Here is a 23,472-nt window from a genome sequence, read left to right as displayed (position 1 = left end):
AATTCTTAGTAAATGTTAAACACTTTTATAATTATGGTCTAGAATTTCTCAGGAGATAGTAATACTTTTACTCTTAGACCTCATTTTCTTGTGTCCTCGAATTCTCAGACCAGGCTGAGATATTTTATGAGATCTTTTCTAGTAATCTGTGCATCTCATGTGAGTGACTCTTGGTTAGTAAGATATGTCTGTCATTCTTCAGTTTACCTCCAGTCCACCCGCCAGGGATTGATGACATCTCTCAGTCAGCCAATGTCAACTGCCCAATACCAAAGTAAATACCATCCAAATGTACCAATTCTTGCTTTCTGAATTTTGGCTTTTATATTAAAAAAAATTATCAATTGATGCATAGATGTCAAGTTTCCCGGGTAACATTTTTTCCTTGGGAGAAAGGAGTATCTCTATATACTTCATCAATTTCTTTCACATGCTTCATTGTACTTTCTGGTACTATTTCCTGTACCAGTTCACATTCTAGGACAGACTGAATAAAGAAAGGTGACCCAGGTTTGAGGTGAACCTTAGGGCAAGTTCAAATGCAATGTATTTCAACTGTAGGTTCATGACTCAGGACAGGTTGTGCAATCACCGTGGTTAAATCACAACTAGCACTTAAAGAGAAATAAAGTATCAACCTGTGCTACACATATTACAAATATAAAATACATACACATACATTCATTTATGTGTATACATGTACTGACTTGCGATGTAAATATATTTCTTACTGAGCTTTAGAGTTGAAAAAGTTTGAAAAACCTGTCTTAAATGATTTTCACTAAGTTTTGTTTGCCTCTGCACCTTAGGTTCTTCATTAGGCCTCTCTGCTAGATAATCCTATTCAAATTATTTAAAAAACAAGATTAAAACCACCAATGAAATAGGACCATGTATTTTCTTCTTCTGCATTTTCTGGCATCCACTACATAGATTCTAGAATAAAGGTTACTACTCTCAAACCTACAACCTCATGGGGGCAAACAAGTAGGTAAACTGAACATTACACAAGTTAAGAATAATTAAAATGTTGAAAGGTACAAGTAATATGTTAGGGAATGTATGATGATTCACTATGGCCAAGTTATCAGGGAAGGCTTTATGCAGCCATTAGGACCCAAATGTCAATAATCAGATTGTTAAGGAAGGATTTAGAAGTATGTCTTTTTAAGGACTAATAGGTAAAGTTTGGCTGGATCATATGGTTTGAAAGATAGTTTTAGAATATGTACTTTAAAATAAATTCTAGATCCACAAAGAACCCATTACTATGTTCACTCACTTTAAAACATTTCAGCATAGTGGGACAACTGTATTATATCCTTGGAGCGGTAAGTTGCCCTAATCAGAAAGTCACCCTCCACAGATAGTGAGCTGGTAATCCAATCAGGAAGACCATGCTTCACAAGTGAGGACTAGGGGCCCTTCTGCTATCCATTGTTCAATTAGTACAGGAGGCCTTGCTAATGAGTTTAAATGTGTTTTTATTGGTGCTATGAGTGGCTTACAACTAATCTTAAATGAGGAAGACACAGGTTCTCATTTGTGAATTCGGTAGTAGTGTTCAAGACATGTGGAGTGACTAAAAACAAGTCAGTCTTCATTACAAGAATGAAGAGCAAGCTGGTAAGGTGTACTTCTGTAGACAGTACCAAAAGTATGATTGCTAAATGTACCTCTGCCCAGCCATTAGTAGAGGACACTGGTCACCCGATATTCAGCACAAGCCTGACAGAATTTTGCCCTTAATACATGAGGCAGATGTTATTGTGTAACTGCTCACTAATAAATGTTTAATATGCAACTCTCGTGACAAACTGAGTATGAGTTTTACTTTCAAATTAATCTGTCCAAAAGAGACTGAGTGGTAAAGACCAAACTAGTTGTCAGTTTGAAAAATAAGATGTCTGGTACACTTAAGTTACTTCCAAATAATATCAATCATCAACACCTAGTTATCAAAGCAAGTTTATTTGTTTACTTATTCCAGACAAATAATGAGGCTCATGTGTACAACTAAGAAATAAGACAATCCAAATAAAAGGCAGGGAAAATTGATATGAAGTAAACAAACAGCCACCTAGAAAGGTAAAGCAGCTGCATTCATTTTACATGACACTGTGGAGTGAGTGATGTAGCACCATTTACCTCAAAGACATCCTAAGTACTTTATAAGGTAATTACATGGGTCTTTGTCAAAATGTAGCAATAGCTTAAAAATTATACTAATTTAAATATAAAATTATATCAAAAATTATTTCCGAAAAAATAGGGAATTTGGGAAGGATCTGATCTTGTGCAATCCTTCTGAAAAAATCCTAAGGAAATACGTAGTTTCCAGTATTGAAACTTGGTTTTCTTCCATCATTTGCGCTATTTATCACTGTCATTATGACCTAAATTCCAAGCTTTGGAAGATTTAATAGGTAGTTATTTAAGTGCGCGTGCACTTTTATTTATAAAAAATATTTTTTAAAGCAAAGTTCTATTTACTGGTCTGTTCAGTATGCTCTAGTCTAAACCACAAACATGGAGGAACAAGAGAACTTTAATGATATGGAAATCGAACATTTAGGATTTTTAATGATTAACTGTACTTTTTATTATTTCTAATGGTCATTCTAAACTATTCTACTCTGATCAATCTTAGGTTGAAATTTGCTGAACTAAAGTCTGACCTTGTAGATGAATCTAAATTAATATGAGGACATTTATAAATCCAATAGGAAGCATTCTTCTAAATACTGAAGACATTTCACCTGAAATATATAAAGAAACTTGGGAGAGAAATTTGGTGTTCCAGCGTCCTCCATCAGCCCACTTGATTAGTTAAGAGCAACAGGACATTTTCAGAACTATACCACAGAAAAATGTTGCGGGGGAAAAATTCCCAAGAGTCTGGGATTATTCAGTTCTGTACAGCTGTGGTCCCTAACCATCAGCCCATGCCCCCCTTTTTAGGGTCCATGAACCACTTTGAGAAAGTGATGAATTTCTCCCCCCATCTAGAAAAATGCATAAACGAAAACTATTCACTTGCAAAGGATTCCCTAGGGTCCATGACACAGAAGTTAGGAATTCTGAGTTCAAAGCTGTGATACAGTGGAAAGCAAGACTAGCCCATTTCAATATTGCCCATCTTCACCTAACTACTTCCATAGTAAGGATTTTAATGCTACTAGAATTGCTGCCTTAAGACAAAGTTATTCTTATTGTTAAGAACCAACATAGTCTTTTAAAATTCATTCTTCTGCCCTGATTTTATAAGGTTTTAAGCCATAAACTCTCTCTCAAATTGTCCCTAAGGGTAAACTAGCAGATACTTGTTTTCCTTTGACATAAAACTATTTTTCAGAGCCAGTCACTGAAAAATAAGCAGATTAAAATTTAATACCCTCGTGAAAATGAAAAGGTGTCTACATAATGAAGAACAGATTATTTGACTTTAGAAATGTATTTCTAGGTAGAGTTTCACACCTGAAATCAAACACATCTACTTAGTCCCTCATAACCTAACACCAACCCCCCATCATACTCTCCCTTTACTTACTTGAAACTAGTACAGTGGAGGTCTCCTACAATAGTAGCAAAATCTATTGAACATTTAACCTGCTGTTTAGAATTTAAAAAACTTCATTTCTGACCAAATCTTAAAAACGCCTCATCAACTCCTCAGTCACCAAACAAGCTGAAGAATGCTATCTTTGGGAGGTCCAACTTGAACCACTGACTATGTCTTAACCCCATGTTGAATGGACCCTTAAAAAACAAGAGAAATGACTATACTCTGGTACAAAGGTTAGGCCTAATGCTTTCTTATTTAAGAAAAGCTCCACTATTCACTCCAAAGAATCTGTTTATATAATACTGGTAAGCATGGATATATAGGGGATTCTTAAAGAGACTCTGAAGACTGATAATAGAGGGAGTATTGGGTAGACATTAAATACAGAAATTCAAACACATTGCATAAAAATTAATCAAATCCCTTACTGAAGAATTTTCAAAGTTTGAAGTCAGTTGACAGTTATTTTGTCCTTTCAGAATGATTCACTTTTGCTCAAATGGAGTATTTGTGGAACAAATCTCAAAATATTTAAATAAAGAAAAAGGTTCAGCTAAGAGAACAGCTTTGCCAAGGAAGCTACAACTTGGCTGTGGGATTTCATTCTTGACTTTTGCTATATAAAAAGTGAATAATGGAACCACCAAATACCTTTTCCTTGCTCTTCTGTACTTCTAAGTTGTTTTTCTCTGTATAAGTTAAATACTCTAATTTTCATCTGAGACCTATGGATCATGGGAACAGGGGTAGGAGGAGAAGGATACTGTTCTCTCACAATCAGAATTCAAGTATTTCAATCAGTGGTAAAGGGCTCACAAGAGAAAATGGACTGCTATTACTTCCCTGGCTAAGAGGTATCCCAGAAGTCCTATAAAATACACAACCAAGTACTTTCCCTGCACTATTCAAATGTACCCTTTTGTGTTTTTCCTACTGGATCTACTAAATGCTGAGTGAAAGCTGAAGAAGATAATATACACAGCATTCCTGACTGTGTAATCTACTTATTTTCATTTTAAGAATAATTCAAGCATAATCCATATTTAAAAAAATTAGACTAAAGAGAGACATAAAGGTTTTAAAGTTTTCTCTTTGAAAAGATGGTATCTTACAGTACATACAAAAATACTCTGAAAATACATAAGACTTCATTTACAAAACACCGAATCAACATATTACAAGAATTACATGGTTATGATCTTAATAAACTGAGCATGCATTCATGAAACTTAAAAAATATTACGAAATGCATTGAAAAAAGCAGTGTAAAAAAAGACAACTCATGTAGTTAAATAAAAATTACAAAGGTCCTGAGCCAATTACTGGTTGGTAACAATGTCATTCAAAAATGCCTTTAGGTTTCAATAAATTCCACTGCTTATTTCTGCATGCCTGGTCCGTGAAGAAAATGTCTGAAGTTGTGGTAAAGTAATGGTCAGGAATTACCATGCCAATTTAATTTTACACCTCAAAAATACAAATTTGCCATACTTAAAGGTATCTTATTGTTGAGGCTGGAATGAGTTGCTTCTTGGTAAAAAATACCTGTCAGCTAACAAGAATGGCATGAGATTGGATATGTAACAATTTCACCACTCATATACTGACTTGTAGTATCCTGATTCTATTTTGATTCTTAATCAAGATGTATTTTGAAGGCCTCCATGGGAGGCAAAAGATAAAGAGAATTTGTGGTGCCCAACTCTGATGTAATCACTAGACTAATCCTCCCTGGTAACTATGGAACATTTGGACAGAAAGGCACAAAAAAGATTTAAATATTCCATGTGCCAATCTGGAAAAAAATAATTTAAATCAACAGAACAGACAATAAGTACATCTACACAAATGAGGAAAGCAGGAAAGATACCTCACATTCATTTATCTCAGGTTTCACAAAGTGGCTTCAATGCTAAAGTAATGTGTAACATTTGGAAAATTACAAGACAATTTTTTTTTGTTTTCAACCTTTTCAATTCTATACAATGATTACAACATAAGACCAAAAAAAAAAAAAAAAAAAGGGGGAGTTCAGGACTTGTTTTATCAATGTCCAAAGAGCCAAGAACTGGTTCCCATAATCGAGAAACAAGCATCAAAAGTTAAGGCAGTGAAACCTCCAACACAAAGCCATAATATTGTAGATGACAATTTGACAGCAGGTGATCCTCAGAGAAGTGTATGTAGCAATCAATGAGAGGATGCTACAGCATCTGCAGGTCAAAGTGTGAGAGTTCAAAAAACCACTTCAAGGTTGCTAGGCCGATGACTGTAACTTTCACCTTATTTTATGTATGACAGCCACTTCTATTTTTAAAACAGTGGCTGCATCTTGTCACTAATGATTGCATATTCACCTAAGTAAGGAGGCACTGCTTTTACCGATTAAGGGTCAGTCGAATGGAATTTTTGATGACACGAATGTTATTTGCTGGAACTGGAGATGATGAATCTGGTAGTTCTTTACTGGGCAGTCTCTATTAGAAAGAAATAGAAACAAAGAAGGAAAAGCAAATATAAATATAAGGCCCAAATAGTCAGTAAATCATAAAACTGAGTTTTTTGTTTTTCCAAATTCCTTAAGCTCCTAATACTCAAGTTGTGTGAATATTTTCTCCCAGTGTTCATAGGTATTTTTTGATTTGGGGACTTTACAATCAGAGGTGAAAAGCAGAGGGATAGGAAAAGGGTGGAAGTGTGTGGAGTGTGATGTATAGGAAAGAGGACTTTGTTAAATCAATCACTACTTCTGGACTGAGAAATACACACAGACCACAGTCCTCCTCAAAGTCAGGCAACGGTGAACATAAATAGGAAGAACTTGGTCACTAAACAGGTAACTACTGGAGTGTGAGGTATAAAATGAGTGTGTTACAGAGGAAACTCTGATGTGTGACTACATCCCTCAATTAGTTTTCTGTCATACGTTCATAAAGAACACTGTGAGATACTTAAGTTTTCAGGAAAATTGACTTTGTGGTCAGGTAAGGTAATATCAGTGATGGTGAAATTCAGGGGCATCTATATGAGAGCTTTTGAGAATACTAAAGATTACTGTATCGTGAAGGCAGAGTCTAAAAAACTGAGAAACAAAGATACCTAAAACACAGACAATTGTGGTGATGGAAAGAGTGGGTTAACTTCTTGTCAAGAGATGAATGCAAGAGTTAATTCTTCTTGTATGTTATCTTGGCTAAACAAACATCTATATGTTATCCATATCCATTCAAAATAACATAAAAAAATGTCAGCCCTGGCTGGGGTGGCTCAGTGGACTGAGTGCTGGCCTTGTGAATCAAAGGGCTGCTTGGTTTGATTCCCAGTCAGAGCACATGCTGGGGTCATAGGCCAAGTACCCAGTGGGGGTGTGTGTGAGAGGCAACCACACATTGATGTTTCTCTCCCTCTCTTCTCCTCTAAAAATAAATATATAAAATCTTTTAAAAATAACATAAATTTCAAACATATAAAAATGGAAAATAGTATAATAAAGACTTAGACATCACAACCAAGACTCAGACATTTACATTCTGCCACATATGTGTAGTTTATACCCTTGCCCTTTATACATGAAATATTTTAAATAAAACCCAGAAATGCCATTTCATGCTTTCATCCTTTAATATCCATTTCAAAGCTTTTTTGTCAATTATCACACCCATATTTTAATTAAACAATCCTGTTTTTTATAATTACCTATGTTAGAAGAAATTTTACAAATCTACAACTAATAGAAAATATGAGAACACTTTCTATTTTGCTTTAGAATGAACAATATATCCTGGGGAACCTGCCAGGGTGGCAGGTGATTGTGATGAGAAGCACTTTATTCTTTAAGTGGGGGAGGGCCTAAAATAAGCCATTTTGTTCTTTGTTCACTGTAAACTCTCAGAGAAGGGCTTTCTTTGATTTATACAAGGCTGACTTTTGAGGACCTGTTTATCAGTTTACTGTGCTTAGTAATACATTATTAGATTCAATGGTAATTCTTTGAAAAATAAATTTTTAAATTGAGGTTTAGCGGCTCTTTAGCTTATATTTTAAGGTACTTAGTATGTACACTGGTACATCTGGTTCCTTCAAAAATATTAATAAATATGGCTTGTAACTATCAAACCTAAATTTTTATAGTAAGCAGGAGCACACAACAAAAGATATACTATCAAGTGTTGGTAAGAAATTACACTGCTGGGCACCAAACTGCTTCTTTAAAGATGAATATAAAACAAAAGTTGAACATAATCTGAATAAAACATGAAGTCTTAAACTATTCCATCTTTTCTAGACTTTTGAGGTACACACTGTTAGTATTATATTCTTTGTGCCCTGTCTGCTATTTCCATTCCTACTTCTCAACTATACTGCTGGTCTTTGGGGATAGGTACAAAATCTTACTACCCTGTTCCTTTACCCAGTGATAGGCTCTTAATAAGCTTTTTGTTTCTGTACATTAGTTATGCATTTTAACCTATGTGTATCACCTATGAATAAGACCAATACCTTTTTGCGTGATGTATCAATAGTTGGAATAGGCATACATTCTCCCCCAATGGCATCCTGAAAACAGAAGAGGTATATTTAAGGGAACATTTTCTCTCCTATATGCAAATGCTTATTTCTACAGGAAATAACAAAACTTGACAGACAGATCTGATCTACTTTCAAATATATTACTTTTCCTGATACGATTCATTAAAATTAGTATTTTGAAGCACACTATTAATATATTTACCACTGATTTTCTTTTTCTGTTTTCAGCAGCACGTGATTCCTTAAACTTTGATTCAAGTCGAATAAACTAAAATATAAACATTAAGATGATTGCTATTATTACCTACAAAAAACACAAAATCTATATAAACTGAGAAACTAATTAGTAATTAGGCTATCACAAAACCTACTTACAAACAGAGGGAGAGGGGGTGGGGGGGACTAGAAGATATTAGCCAAAGAATATATAGGCATATAGGCATAGCCTATGGACACAGACAACAATACAGTAAAGGCAGGGGTGGGGGTGTGGGGGAATGAGGGACACCTGTAGTGATGTCAAAAAAAAAGATAAAACTATTTACAAACATGGGTTGATTATATTATAGAATTTATATTAGATTGAATTAAATGACTACCCTTAATTTCTACAGTTTGAGTGATCTTTTGATTAAGACAATTCAGTTAGTTTATAACAAAATAGTTTTATCACCCTCTACTGCAGGCTGAGAAGATAAAACACAATAAATATGATTGTTTAGTTATCAATAATGACTTCTGTGTAAGTCAAGGAGAAACTTGTATTTCATTCAAGTTTTCAAACACATTAATAATCTGAATTTAAGATGAATAATTAAAATTGTTCCCTTAGGGTGAGGGTAAATATTCTTTTTAAACAGTCAAATCCTAATCAAACACTAAGCTATGGAGAGATAGCTATGGAGAATTGTGAGTTTTGTTAGTACTTTTTAAAAATTTAACTTTTAAAAACTCGACTACTGAATCACACCTAAAATTGTAACTTTACCTTTTCTATATCTTTCAACCTCTTTGAAGACCCATCTATAGGTGGGGAATGGGATCTCTTGGGTGCAACGCTCTTAGCTATATTTGACATTCCATTTAGATGTGGTTGTCCCTGGACAGGGTTGTGGGGTGTTGTGATCCTAGGTATAACATTTCGTCCTACTACAGTAGGAATGGTGCACACAGCAGGCGGTGGTACAGCTTTTACTACAGAGTCAACTTCTGAAAAGGAAGAAGGAAAGAATTTAGTAATTAAATGTATATGTAGTAGAATCAGTACTAACAAAAGAGGGGATGATACCTACTTGCACCAATGACTGGAATAGATAGTCCTTGAGCTGGCGGAACACTCAGTGGCTTTTCCACAATCACAGCAGCAGGCTCAGAGTTATTCCTACTAAAAGTGTTAATAAGTAAAATTGTAGTCATGTCATAACACTTTTAACAGTTAGGATTAATTCTTTCAAGCATCCCTACTTAACTATTTCATTGAAAAAAGAGAAAAGGGGAGAAAAGGGCAAAGGACTCAGTGAGATTTAAGAGAAAAAATTAAATAGAAAACATGCATTCTGTGCACTAATCTAATCCTACATATTCATAAACCTATACCACGTCCCAAAGAATTACCAAAAATAGTTCAGTATTTCTAAACTGACTGGCAACTGGTAAAATAATTTAACAATTACAAAAGGTATTTAGCAAGGTATAGAAAAGTTTATAGTATCCTTAAGTAAATATTGAAAAGAGAATATTGAACCCCAGACCTTTCTGTTTCTCCTGAAGGAGAAATATCAGGCTTAGAAGGTTTGTTTGTAGATACTGGGGAATTAAAAGGTGTTCCATTATCAGTATCTCTGGAGCTATCCAAACAGTTGCCATCCAGCGATGATCTTTTGGATTGAGGTCCACTTGAACTTCGACTGACATCAGAAAGACTCTGCTGAAAAGGGGAAGGCTTTTAGGATTTCAAAAGGCAAATGAGAACAATGACTTTTCAGTTCTGAAGTACATATAAAATAATCTTTTGTGATTAATGAAGGTGAGCTTATGGTCTTAAATTGTATCGCCCTTCTTTCTTCTCAATAGGTTTGGGAGCTGGAAGAATGTAAATTTGGTCCCAGGAACCATATTGGAAAGTTAAGATTATAAACTCACCTTTTTCTTTTTTTGAAGAATCTCTGCTGGAAGATAGTGATGAAGTTGTTTTTTTTTAACATGAGTTGCTTCAATTTTCATTCCCTCCTTTAGCATGTTTATATTGTTTGCCTGTCTGTACACTGTAACAATGTCAATATGTTAAATAGAAACTTCTTTCTGAATCAAGGGCTCCATTTTCTTTTTCTGAAATGCATACTCCCCATCACTACACAAATACATACATGCCTCTTACAGAATATTTCTAAAACACTTTCACCAGGTCACGGTTCTATTTAAGTGCTATGTTTTCTCAGGTCCAATTTCTAACACTTTCCTATAATCAAATATCATGAATAATATAAATGAAAAAGTTTTATCCAAATCTTGTTTTCTGTTTCCCCAAAAGAAAATTTCTTCTCATAATGATCTGCCCACATCTAAGCTTATCTTTATACCAAATACCCCAAGATGCAATTCAAATTCTCTCCCTCCATGAAGTTTCTTTTACTACACCAATCACAGAATGTCAGATGTTGGAAACCATCTAGAAAGGACACCCTTACTGTACAAGAGGGGAAAGGAGGCTCAACAGCCCTGGACACCTTTGCCAGGACTGGATATATATATACACATACATACAGCTCTAGATTTCCATCCTAGTCCTTTTCAAATCAGTTATATTAACTACTGTGTAAATTATTTAATGCATGTTAATTGTGAATATCCATTTAGATTATAAGCTTACTGAGACTGGTGTGGAGGGGTTAGTAACTATTGTGAAATGTGGTAAATTACTTAATCTCTTGGGGTCTTAGTATCTCTACCTGGAGAACATTTAATAAATTTATAATAAATAGTTTCCCAACCTCCTCTTTTTTTGAAAATTGAGGTCAAATTATAATGGAAAAACTTCTATGTTTTCATTCCAGATTGCTGATAAAAGAATCACTAGGAGTGCTTATTCAACTTAAGATCTTCTGGCTCCATTCCTAGAATGTGATTCAGTAGTACTAAGGTGATACACAGGAATCTGCACTTTCATGAGAAACATGAGGGCTAGTTCAAAAGAATCTAGAAATCTCAGATGAGTCAAACCAAACATATTAAGAGTATGAATGCACACTATTCCAGATTAAGACAACTCCATGTTAAGATAACAAATATATTAACATACCCCAGAAAGGTGTTTTTAGGGAGCTAAATGTGAAAAGACATTCTTTTCACTAAGTCTAAACATGCAGCAAGCCTGTATTGACTGATATTTATTCCATGTTTAAAAAAAAAAGGAAAAATCAGCCCTGGCTGGTGTAGCTCAGTGGATTGAGCACAGGCCTGTGAGGCAGGGGGTCACTGGTTCAGTTCCAGGTCAGGGCACATGTCTGGGTTGATGGCCAGGAATACATAAGAGGCAACCACACACTGATGTTTCTCTCCTTCTCTTTCTCCCTCCCTTCCCCCTTCTCTCTAAAAATAAATTTAAAAAAATTTTTTTAAGTAAAATTCAAGTCATTTTTATGACTGTGATTTATACCTGGCTGTGCACACTAAGAATTACCTGTAGGGTTTCTCTAGTCTCTCTTTTTGTTTTAGAACAGACAATACAGTCACACAGTACAAAATCAAAACGGTTCAAAAGTATTCGGTAAAGTCTCCTTATACCTGTTCCTTGAATACACCTGGTTCCTTGACCCAGAAGCAACCAATTCTGCCAGTTTCTTTTTTTATAAACTATATATCTGTTCAGAAACACATGAGGTATGTGTGGAAAAAGTCCACACAAACAAAAAGAGTTTGTGTGACAAGGATGTAACCTGGCAGTCGAGGAGAGTGGACTGGAATGTGCATGCATGAACAATGACAACTTCACTGTACTAGTCAGTGGGGGAGGTAGACACCAGTGAGTGAACATGTGTACTGTGTGGCTGTTGCATTCAAAATGAGAAACAACCCAACGAATCTGCATCAAATTTTGCAGTAAGCTTAAACATTCCTCCATGTAAACTATTCAAATGATTCAGAAGACTGCAGCTATGGGCAACTGGTGATTGGCAGCTTCATTACAACTCATGTATCATGTCTTGTGCAGCATTTTTGGTGAAACATAAAATCACTCAACTGAACTCAACTAACTCAGCTCCCCTACAACCCAGATTTGGCACCCTGTGACTTCTGCCTTTTCCAAAAATTAAAATCACCTTTGAAAGGGATGGGATTTCAGACGGGATGAGATTCAGGAAAATATTACAGGGCAGTTAATGGCGACTGGGAAAACTGTGTGAGATCCTACAGTGCATACTTTGAAGGGGATTGAGGTATCATTGTCCTATGTACAATGTTTCTTGTATGTTGTGTCTTCTTTAATAATGTCTCTTTTTCATCTTACATGGCTGGATACCTTCTGTACAGACCTTGCTTGTAAGTTTGCTATTTATAAGCAAACATGCATAGATTTTTTACTTATATAAATAGGAGAGCACTATATGCACTGCTCTGCAATATTTCCCCCTAAATATATCTTAGAAATTGTTTCATCATGCCTTCAATAGCAGCATAGATTTTCATAATATGGATGTACCATATTTACTTAACCAATTATAGAACTTTAAAAATATAACCAGACAGATCATAGGCAGATAATACTACATTACAGCCAAGGTTGAAGACCAAAGCTCTATGATGACAAGGTCTTACCTGTATCAGTAAATGACTGTATATCATATGTCAAGTCTATGTTAACACTTTCTGCATTTTCTACTCTTCGAAAAATTATTCCAAGGAACCACATTGATACGTAATTATTGCTATAAAATAAAATTTAAGAATTTCCATTAATTTTAAACAATTTTACACATGCTATTTGGTAATTAAAACTTGGTCTTTATGGAGGCATAAATACAAATTTCAACGGTTTGGCCAAATTTCTTAAATCTGACACCAAGAACATTGGTAAGTTATACTGTGTTGCTATGAAGACAATTACATAGTTTTGAAAATGACTTACTGAATGTATACTTAAAGATGCTTCAAATACTCCAATGGAGTTTTTCTGGGGTCTGTGGGCTACCAACATAGCACGTACTTTGTTTTAATGTGTGACTACTCAAATACATAATATATCACCCCCCATCAATGCCTGTTAAACAACAGTCTTACAACTGATCTTGAACAATGCGTATGTCAAATAACATTATTTAAGAAATATAATATTAAAAAGTAATTAACTCACTCTTTATAATGTTCCTTATTTCCTGGGAATGACTGGGGATTTACATGGGCAAGAGTAATAAATTCATTCCGTTCCAAGTTTCCAACAAGTACACGGATTTTAGATTCTACCAATCCAACCCTAAAATCAAATAAACAAGACTTTTCCATATTAAATTTGGAAGCTATATACAAGTAAACCAAATAGCATATCAGCTATGATGCTTTACATATGTATTTTAAAAATTCAGTCCAATATATTTAGTAACTCTTTAAAATACCACTCAAGTAAATTACTAGTTAGTGAATCTCCCCCTCTGAAAAAGAACTGACCTATTTAATGCATCCCTGATCTAAAATAGCTGCCTATAAAGACCATAAAATAGTCATAATTTGAACATGGTTCATCTGTCTCTAAGTCTTTTTCCACTTTCAAATTTTATGTCTAAACCATAAGGCTAAGATGTGTTTAAATAATGTGACTCCAAAAGCTAATAACTGGCATTTAATTTATGAAATACACATGCTCTTATTTTCACAAAATGATAATAGATATTGCATTTAAAAAGTCACTAAAATCTTGGCCCTGGCTGGTGTAACTCAGTGGATTGAGCGCGGGCCTGTGAACCAAAGGATCGCGGTTCGATTCCCAGTCAGGGAACATGCTAGTTCCCAGCAGGGGACACACAAGAGGCAACCATACATTGATATTTCTCTCCCTCTCTCCTTCCCTTCCCCTCTAAAGATAAATAAACAAAATCTCAAAAATAAAAAGTCACTAAAATCAGATCAGATACTACTAAAATATCAAAAGTTTCATCAGACTTCTGCAACTTTTTCATCTCACTTAAGAAATGTGACTGCTGTCAGCTATCATACTAATGATTTTATGAATTAGAAAGAATAGCTACAAGAACATTTTTATATTTTTTAAACACTAGTAAAAGCTTACACATTTTAATTGTGTGTGCTTCAAGAACAGATATACAAAACACTGAATTATTCCTCAGAGTAATCTAAACAAGAGACTGGCAAACTTTTTCTCGTTAAGGGCCAGATATTAAGTGTAATTTTAGGCTCTATGGGCCATTCTGTTTCTGTTGCAACTGTATGATTCCGCCTTGTAGCAGGAAAGCAGCCATAGACAATATATAAATTAGTGGGTATGACTATGTGCCCATAAAACTGTATTTATAAAAAGAGATGGCAGGCTGGATTTGGCCCAGACCATAGTTTCCTGACCCCTGATCTAGACAAATGAAACACTCTATTCCAATGAAAGGTTTCTTTTCAGGGTCCCTTTAATTATCAATGAAATAAGCATTAAACCCTTGAAGCAAAAGACTGTATTGTTCTGTTCTCCTTTTCCAGCAGTCAGACTTAAGGAAAGCACGATCCTCTCTGGTGGCCTAACAGCCTCTGCCTGATGGGGCTATGGATGTCAATACACTAGAGGGAATGGAAATATATTTACATACACTAGAAAGAATGCACTGCTCCTTGACTAAAATATCTCCTCTCTGTTGACAGAAGCTTAAAATTCTGAAAACTTGCATGCCATTATGTCCTAAATTAAAAGAATACATAAGCCCTGGCTGGTGTGGCTCAGTGGATTAAGCATTGGGCCAAGAACTGAAAGGCTGCCTGTTCAATTATCTGCCAGGGCATACGCCTGGGTTGTGGGTCAGGTCCCCAGTTGGGGGAGTGTGCGAAAGGCAACCAATCAATTGATGATTCTCTATCACAGTGATGTATCTCCCCTCCCATCTAAAAATGAATGAATAAGATGACAAGAAGGCACCATTATGAAAATCAATTGCTGGGGGGAAAAAACTGACTTTGAGAAGTGACAAAAGGCTAAGATCTGTTCACATATTATTTTGTGTCACTTTTATTCTGAAACATTAATTTGATGGCATTTCTTAAGACACTAATGCTCCATGGTCAGATACAATAGTCATCAATAAGAGTTAATAACTTTGAAAATAGAGAAAATGTTTTATAAATGAATGGTAAAGCACCATATGAATGTTATCACTGTATAGTAGGTAGAGAGCTTGAAATATATGTCTTACCACTCCAGATGGTTTTCTTCTGTTGATGCACTGGCAGTCAATACTATATAATGTCTATGAAGAATTTTCAGCAACACAATCAGGAAAAAAAGGCATCGATATTGTTAGTATCTGCTTTTCTATCATTAAAATTTTCTTCTCTCTCCCAATGAACAAAAGCACTAATGCAGGCACACAGTTTATAAAAATCAAAACATTCTCTGAGTTTTAAAAAATTAATTCCGGGCCCCACAATTTAAAAATTATTCACTAAAAACAAAACCCAAAAAACCATTATTAACACTGGGTCATTTACTAGTATAATATAGATACTATGTCATCACACAGGATTTCTGTTAACCTGTTCTCTACCTTATTTGAAATATAAGTGACAATTCTCACCTATCATATAGTAACTTTCTAAGTTTAATATTCTTCTTTACACACACACACACACACACACAATGAAAAATTTGAAATACCTGTACTTTTGAAAAAAATTTGGTGGTTCAAGTAGTTTGGACCAATCTGATTTCCCTTGAAGAATTTCACCTGTGACTGCGAGACCTAAGTTTAAAATGAGAGAGAGACAAAGAGACTCATTTTTAACACTGACTCTCATATTATTAGCTCCTGTATTACTGTATTACCCTACCCCCCAAAACCTTTTACCCCAACAAATTCTTCAGTAATATACATTTATTATGTTCTTTCTCAGAACACAAATATCAATTTCGACCAGCTTGGGCTGGCTCCATTTTTGGCCTTAATATTATCATATATTCTAGAAAACCAATTACTGAAAAAATACACACACGTTTGAAAGAATTTCAAGAAATAAGAGGCATAACTGCAATATAGAATTACACTGCTGTCAACCAAAAACAGGGGAATATGTAAAGGGCAATAGAGTGACAGGTTTACCTTGTTTAAATTCTTCTACCATTACTGTTCGCGTTGACGTGGACACATTATACGTAGAATTCTGTTGTGGGTAGGCAGGGGTGATTATGGGCATGAGATGATACCTATCTGATGGATTTACCTATGAAATTAAAAGCAAAATAAATGATCTATTCTCCTTCATTTCACCAAGTCTGAAGAATATGAAATATAAATTTGATACTATCTCTCCCCATTTCTAAGAAGTACATTTCCACTCCCCAACTACCTTTATTTCTGAAGTCAGATATGACTGACACTCAAAGGAAACTCTGCAAGTTAATTTTCCCCTGAAAAACTGTTAAACTGATGGTGCATCTTATAAACAATGGTCTTTTAAAACAAGCATATAGTATCATAGCTGCAAAAAGGTCCAATGGTTCTCCATACTCTTTCTGTGCCTATTCAATGGACGATTCCCCTATGTTACTCCGAAAAATGAGCACTTACTCTAAAAGCAAATTAAAATGCAAGGCAAGTGAAAGTTATGCTATCTAGGAATAATGAATCTGCTTTAAACTACACTGCAAAGCAAATCTTTTATATACTTTAGTACTTTAAAACTAACTAGTTGTAAGACAGTTTTTAACAATGGATTATGACATTTTGGTTGCTACATCCACTCGTCTAGTTTTATATGGGTGATTTTAAATGACATAACATTTGGCTTATCATTGGAGAAATACATCATCTGCACCAAAAAACACAGCAGAGGCAGGAAAGGACTACAAAACAGAAGATGAGCACACAAGAGGAATTATCATTAGACTGTAATTCAAAGAACCGCCCTTTTCATAAAAGATTTAATGAAAATTTGTAATAAGTCACATACCCGAGGATCCCAAACAGGCAAATTCAAATTGCTTTCTTCTGGTTGCTTCAGCAGCACAGGATTTGGCCATTCCCTAACATGAATAAGAAAATTAACTCACATAGGACCTTACTTAAGCAACTACATAAAATGTTACAATCATTAGACTTTGTTCCAACTTTCAAACAGCAAATGTGTGGGATATTTGCTATTTAAAAAAAATGAGAAAGGAGAGAAAGTAACAAAGATAAAGGCTGCTTATTTTAAAGCAGTGTTCTCTCAAAGGGCAAATATTGTTTTGCCAATTAGCTGCATCTAATTCAAGTCTGAATTTTTCCCTTCCTTTTCATTTACTTTCATGGATTTACTCTGATAATAACAGCAACAGCTAAGATTTACTGAAAACACTCCTAAAAAATCCAGGCAGTAGATATGATTATCATCTCCATTTGACATATGAGATCTTAAACCACCTCAGCATAGCTACTAATTGGCTAGTATTGTGACCACTGTCAAGCTAAAGGTGCACATTTATAGACTGCCGGAAAGCGCCATCTGGTGTCATTATTGCCTCCAATTTGATGTTTAAAAAATTTTTTTAAGATTATTTATTTATTTACTTTTAGAGAGAAGGAAAGGGAGAAGAGGGCAAGCAACACTCATCAGTTGCCTCTTGCACGCATCCAGATGGGGACCTGGCCCTCAACCCAGGTATGTGCTCTGACTGGGAATTGAATTTGTGACCTTCCGGTTTGCAGGCCAACACTCAATCCACTGAGCTACACCAACCAGGGTTTAAACTTCTAATTTTAAACAGGAGTTAAGACAACAGAAAAAGTCTATGCATAGCTTTTAAATTTCCAAACAAATTTACATATAGGCAGAGGTTAGTAAATAGTGAAAGTATGCATATGAATACTTACCACTTGGAAAAAACTAAAAAGAACTTATGAACTAAAGTAGAAGCTGCTGCATTTGGATATAGTTGGCAAGTTCTTGCAACCAGCATTGCCCAAGAGACACCACCAAGGAATCCAAGCATGTTGGAATAAATACCACGTCCTAAAAAATTAATATATTTGTTAACTATTGTTAAGACCCACTCTCCATGCCATTCAATCATAAAAGAACAGGATTACTTCCTTCTTAAGTCTATTGATTAAATTACTTTCCCCTATAGAAACATTGAAATCAACAAGCAGACCTTCAGGCTAGGCCCACAGTCTTATTAGTAAACCAGAAGCTGCTCACCTTTCCACCCCCTCCCCTGCCACCACTCTTTTCTCCAATACAGACACTCCCTGTGCCCTGCCTCAGTTCTGACTGCCCAACTGGACTCCTCCAACGTAACACTGAAATCTCCCACATTTCAGTATTTATGGTTGAGAAAGAAATTAAAAGAAGAAGGCAAGATATCTGAAGGGTTTAAGCAGGAAAGAATAAACATTTCATTAGTCATACTCTTGGGCATTTTAAAATCAAGTATAAAGTTAGGGACTATAGTACTTTGTATAATTTGGATCTTCTCCATAAAGCATAGCACACCATTGATACTATTCATTTCTTGTATGACTGTTTCTTCTACCAGTTTATAAAAAAGCATTACCATGTTTCATAAAATCTAAGATCCTTTCAATTACATAATATAGCATGATTTTATATTCTATTAACCAAAAGAAAAATATGAAATATCAATTTCAGATGTTATATGTGAAAAATATGCCTCTAAGAATTAACAAAACATGGTAATTAATTTAATCTGTAGCAATGACAAATTGTGATTATCTTTTCAATGCAAATTACTTTACCCCGACTATACAACTGAACCAAAGGACAAATTCTTTTTAGATGTGCAGTATCTAGTACAATGGTAGCCACAAGTTACATATGGTTTGGGTTTTTGGGTTTTTTTGGTAACAGCTTTTACTGAGAAATCATTTACACACCATAAGATTCATCCATTTCAAGTACAAAATTTAATGGCTTTTAATTGTGCGACCATTATTACAATCAATTATGGAATATTTTCATCATCCCCAAAAGAAACCTTCAACATTCACAGCCCTCTTATATCCCCTTTGCAACCCACTGAATCCTCCCAAACCTAAGCAACATGTAATCTACTTTCTGTCTCTATAGATTTGCCTATTTTGGACATTTCATATAAGTGAAATTACATCATGGTTTCAATGTTCATATATGGTATAACATATATCAATACTTCATTCCCTTTTTATTGCCTAATAATACTTTATATTATGAATATACCACTTTTGGTTCACCTGTTTATCCATTTATGAACATAGGGTTGGTCCTACTTTTTGACTATTATGAATAATGCTGCTCTGAACATTTGTGTTTAGGTTTTTGTGTGAACATATCCTTTCATTTCTCTTAGGTGTTAATTCTAAATTTGTATTAATTAAAATTAAATAAAATTAAAAAATTTAGTTCCTCACTTGCATGTCTCAAGGGTAGCCACATGGTTACTGCATTGAACAGCACAGATAGGAAACATTTCCATCACCACAGAAAGTTTTATCGGAGAGCACTGTTTAACATTATGTAAAACCTGGTGCCAGAAGTACAGTAGTACTTAAATAATACAAACAAGTAGTTACAAATAATACGAATGTGCTGTGTCAGCTCAGGACTTGGGCTATCAACCATGTCCTATACATACAAACTAGTGAAGTTCCTTCTAGATTTTATTAGAAGAGTATTATAATGTAAAAACAAGTTAAAACTACCAGTGTACTCTCTTCATTTATTAAATTTACTAAATTTCTCCTATAAACTTTGCTGGTGATGGGGAGACAAAGATAAGTAAGATAGTCCTGCCCATAGAGAGCTCAAAGACCAGGGAGGGTTGCACTCAAGTCCTACCTCATTCTGACTGCCTTGCTGAAATCTAAGATGGAAAAGTCAGGGGCTTTTCAGTTTTTACTCAAGGGAGGAGGAGGTAAAGCCACACATTATAGCTCCATAACCAGTGCACCTGAAAAAGAAACAGCTTCTCCAAATCTTATTGGACCTCAATCCCGCAGTATCAATATACTCAGGGGTTTTCATGTATGCTTCTATCATCAGCAACTGAAAATTATGATTTTATCATTCAGACATAAAAGAGTTGGGATACTTACGTTTTGCCCATAATTTGACTGCTCTTAGGGTGAGTCTAAAAGTTTCTTTATTTGGCACTAAATGCAAAATTTCATCAGTAACTCTACAGCCTGAAAAAGATAAAACATTATTTTTTTTTATTATGCAACAAAAACAGTTCAAATGTCTTTCTAACCTCCAGATTCTCAAATACTAAAAATATCAAAGATAATAAAATGTCAGGGTTTGTTTTGTCTTCAGAATTTAGGAACTATATATGAAAAATCCCATCGCTTTTAAAGAATTCAAAAGCACATTCAACACTAAAATAATTCCACATTTGTATGAAATCATTTATATGAAAGGTTCAGAAAAGACAAATCTATAGAAATAGAAAGCATTTTAGTGGTTGTCTGAGACTGGGGTTTGAAAAGGGGAATGACTACAAATAGCTATGAGGGATCTTTTGAGAATGATGAAAATGTTCTAAAATTGAACTGTCATGCACAACTCTCAGCATACTAAAGACTACTAAATCACAGGTGGAAAACGCAAGGCCTGTGGGCCGAATCTGGCCCTCTACCTTGTTTCTACCCAGCAGCAGCACCAAGCTCCTTGCCCCTAGTTAAGGAGTAGTTACACTCACACAGTCCTAAAGTTACATTTGGCCCTTTGAAGGCAACTGTGAGGCTGATGTGGCCCCTTGTGAAAGTGAGTTTGACACCCCTGTGAAATTGTATACCTAAAAATGATAAATTTTACAGTACATAATTAGACCTCAATAAATCTATGGAAAAGAAAAAAAACCGTCACTGGTCAAGTTTTAGTGTAGTATCAAAGAATATTCACAGTTATCTGAAAAGTCTATTAAAATACTACTCCCTATTCCAATTATATATCTTTAAGAGGCCAGATTCTCTTTCTGTGCTTCAATCAAAATAAAATATTGTAAGACTGACTGTAAAGGCAGGTATGAAAATCTAGCTGTCTTCTATTAAGTCAAATATCAAAAAATTTGCAAAAATGCAAAAAAGCCATTGCTCAATACAAAAATATTTATATTTACTTATAATAGATTTACTATTGTTATTTTAAAAAGAACTAATACTAAACATTTTAAAATTTTCTCAGTTTTTATTTCTGATATAGTAAATACTGAGCATGTTAAATGGTCACCATTAGATATAATGGTCAATATTAGATATAACCCATGTAAAAAGATCTTTGGGGCCCTCAAAAAATTTTAGAGTATAAAGGGGTCCTGAGACCAGCATGTTTGAGAACCACGACTACAAACACAAACAATATTCAAACAAATTTCTTTCAAAGATGCTTAAACGTGATCAGATTATTTGTATAAAAAAATAACATCATTTTTAAACTGAGTTAGTTCAATCTCTAAAAAAGTTCATTAAAATTCTGCTAAAAGATCTCTATTTGTTAAACTTCTTTAGGCAGGTAGCTCAGATGTCTTTTTAGAAGCTTACCATTTAGGCTGCGAATACACCTTATATCAAGGCTTCTCAGTCGAGAGTCGTCTCTTAGATCTAAATTATCTGATATGGTTTGTATTGCCAGTCTTGCAAAGACTAGATCGATCTTTGGAAAGACGCAAAAAGAACAGAAAAATATTAATTTTTTTCTCCTTCTAGTCCATTCTCCTCCTTCCCCACTTCAAAAATGTAAAAAGTTGTAATTACTAGTTTCGGAATTTCTACCAAAACTCCAAAAGGCCTCTCTGTAGGAATCTCACATGGGAAATCAAAAAGTTTTGTGAAGGCAATTAAATCTTCAAATTAAGAGGAAGTATTTTAATTTGAACATATATGCTAAGCATTAACAAAAATAATTAAAAACCTAATGAGTGAATTTCTTGATCAGGGGTGTCAAACTCATTTTCACGAGGGGCCAGGTTAGCCTCGTGGCTGCCTTCAAAGGGCTGAAATAATTCAGGACTGTATAAATGTTACTACTCCTTAATTGTTGAGGAGTTGAAATTACATTCCGTCCCTTGAAGGCAACCATGAGGCTGATGTGGCTCCAGAAGAAAATGAGTTTGATATCCCTGTTCTAGATAAAGATGGCAAATCCAACACACATTTACGTTCACTCCCTCTTGGCCCCTCTAAAATACCAGCAAATTGTTTTTTGTTTTTGTTTAGTTTTATTTTGTTTCTAAAGACATAATCCACTAGGACAAAGAAAAACACAAAACCAAAGCAAGTATTATGAAAGCTGGAAACTAGATGGGCAAGCAGTAACACACTCAGCAGATCTAAAAAAGTAAAGGTAAAAAAAAATTGTAACCAGGAAGTAAAGACAGAAGCTGTAAATACACACATAAATAAAAAAATATTTAGAGAATAAAAAAGTATTCTTAGAAATTAAATATATGATAGCAGAAATGGAAAACAAAATATAAAATTTAGAAGATGAGAAAATCACAAAAAACAGATGTGGCCAGTAAACAGAAAAGAAAAGAATAATAAAAGTGGGGGGTGGGTGGCCATTCTGGAGGTTCAACATGCAAATATTAGGAGCTCCAGAAAGGAGAAAGGAAACGAAGGCAGGAAATCCACCAAAAGTCAATACAATTCCCAAACACTGAAGAAAAGGAGTTCCTAAGTTGAAAGAGGACTACTGAATACCTAGCATATTTGACTGAAAAGACACAGAATAATGTGTATTACCATGAATTTTACAACTGTGAAGACTAGGGGAAAAAAAACCGTATTAATGTCCAAAAAGATAAAACAGATCACATACAAACGATGAGGAATCAAAATGGCATCACACTTTTCAACACAGCATGGGAGCTAGAAGACAACAAAGCAAGACCTTTGAAATTCCAAGAACTATCATTTTCCATGTGGGACACCATACTTAGCCAAACTACCAGTTTGGCTTGAGGAAAGGATGAAGACATTTTTAAACAAACATGCAAGATCTCAAAAACATATGCTCTTTCTCAGGAAGCTAGTGGGTAAGTGCCACTAAAATGAGAGTCAATAAAGTAAACTCTAGAGAGAAGCTAAAGGAAATCCCAGAATGATAGTAAAAAAATAAATAAAAATAAAAAGACATAAGGATGACAGCTGTATAAAAGCATGTTAGTCATGGAGAATATTTAGTGTGGACTG

General features: G+C 34.7%; 1 protein-coding gene and 1 long non-coding RNA gene across 9 annotated transcripts in view; one reads left to right on the top strand and one right to left on the bottom strand.

Annotated features, from left to right (window-relative positions):
• Positions 1-10,258, top strand: part of LOC128627676 (uncharacterized) — an 83,437-nt gene extending 73,179 nt beyond the window's left edge. For both annotated transcript variants that reach the window (XR_008391923.1, XR_008391922.1), the window contains one exon: positions 10,169-10,258. This is a non-coding gene — a long non-coding RNA (uncharacterized LOC128627676). The remainder of the gene's footprint in view (positions 1-10,168) is intronic.
• The window catches only part of PAPOLG (poly(A) polymerase gamma), a 33,906-nt gene continuing 12,402 nt past the window's right edge, over positions 1,969-23,472 (bottom strand). For 2 of the 7 annotated variants that reach the window (XM_037138276.2, XM_037138282.2), the window contains 16 exons: positions 21,820-21,931; positions 20,374-20,463; positions 18,154-18,292; positions 17,252-17,324; positions 16,402-16,522; positions 15,960-16,044; positions 15,499-15,552; positions 13,446-13,565; positions 12,911-13,020; positions 10,238-10,359; positions 9,847-10,022; positions 9,388-9,479; positions 9,084-9,304; positions 8,298-8,363; positions 8,066-8,122; positions 1,969-6,042 (listed from right to left, as the gene is read on the bottom strand). In XM_037138276.2, coding sequence (XP_036994171.2) covers positions 5,944-6,042; positions 8,066-8,122; positions 8,298-8,363; positions 9,084-9,304; positions 9,388-9,479; positions 9,847-10,022; positions 10,238-10,359; positions 12,911-13,020; positions 13,446-13,565; positions 15,499-15,552; positions 15,960-16,044; positions 16,402-16,522; positions 17,252-17,324; positions 18,154-18,292; positions 20,374-20,463; positions 21,820-21,931 — 1,737 coding nt within the window. In that variant the 3' untranslated portion in view covers positions 1,969-5,943. The remainder of the gene's footprint in view (positions 6,043-8,065; positions 8,123-8,297; positions 8,364-9,083; positions 9,305-9,387; positions 9,480-9,846; positions 10,023-10,237; positions 10,360-12,910; positions 13,021-13,445; positions 13,566-15,498; positions 15,553-15,959; positions 16,045-16,401; positions 16,523-17,251; positions 17,325-18,153; positions 18,293-20,373; positions 20,464-21,819; positions 21,932-23,472) is intronic. The other 5 variants (XM_037138277.2, XM_037138278.2, XM_037138279.2 and 2 more) reach the window with 5 other exon arrangements.

This window comes from Artibeus jamaicensis, unplaced genomic scaffold, assembly GCF_021234435.1.
Source record: "Artibeus jamaicensis isolate MK-2021 breed Jamaican fruit bat unplaced genomic scaffold, CSHL_Jam_final contig_465, whole genome shotgun sequence".
NCBI lineage: Eukaryota > Metazoa > Chordata > Mammalia > Chiroptera > Phyllostomidae > Artibeus > Artibeus jamaicensis.
Note: the sequence above shows the minus strand (reverse complement) of the source record. Positions and strands in the feature narration are given on the sequence as shown.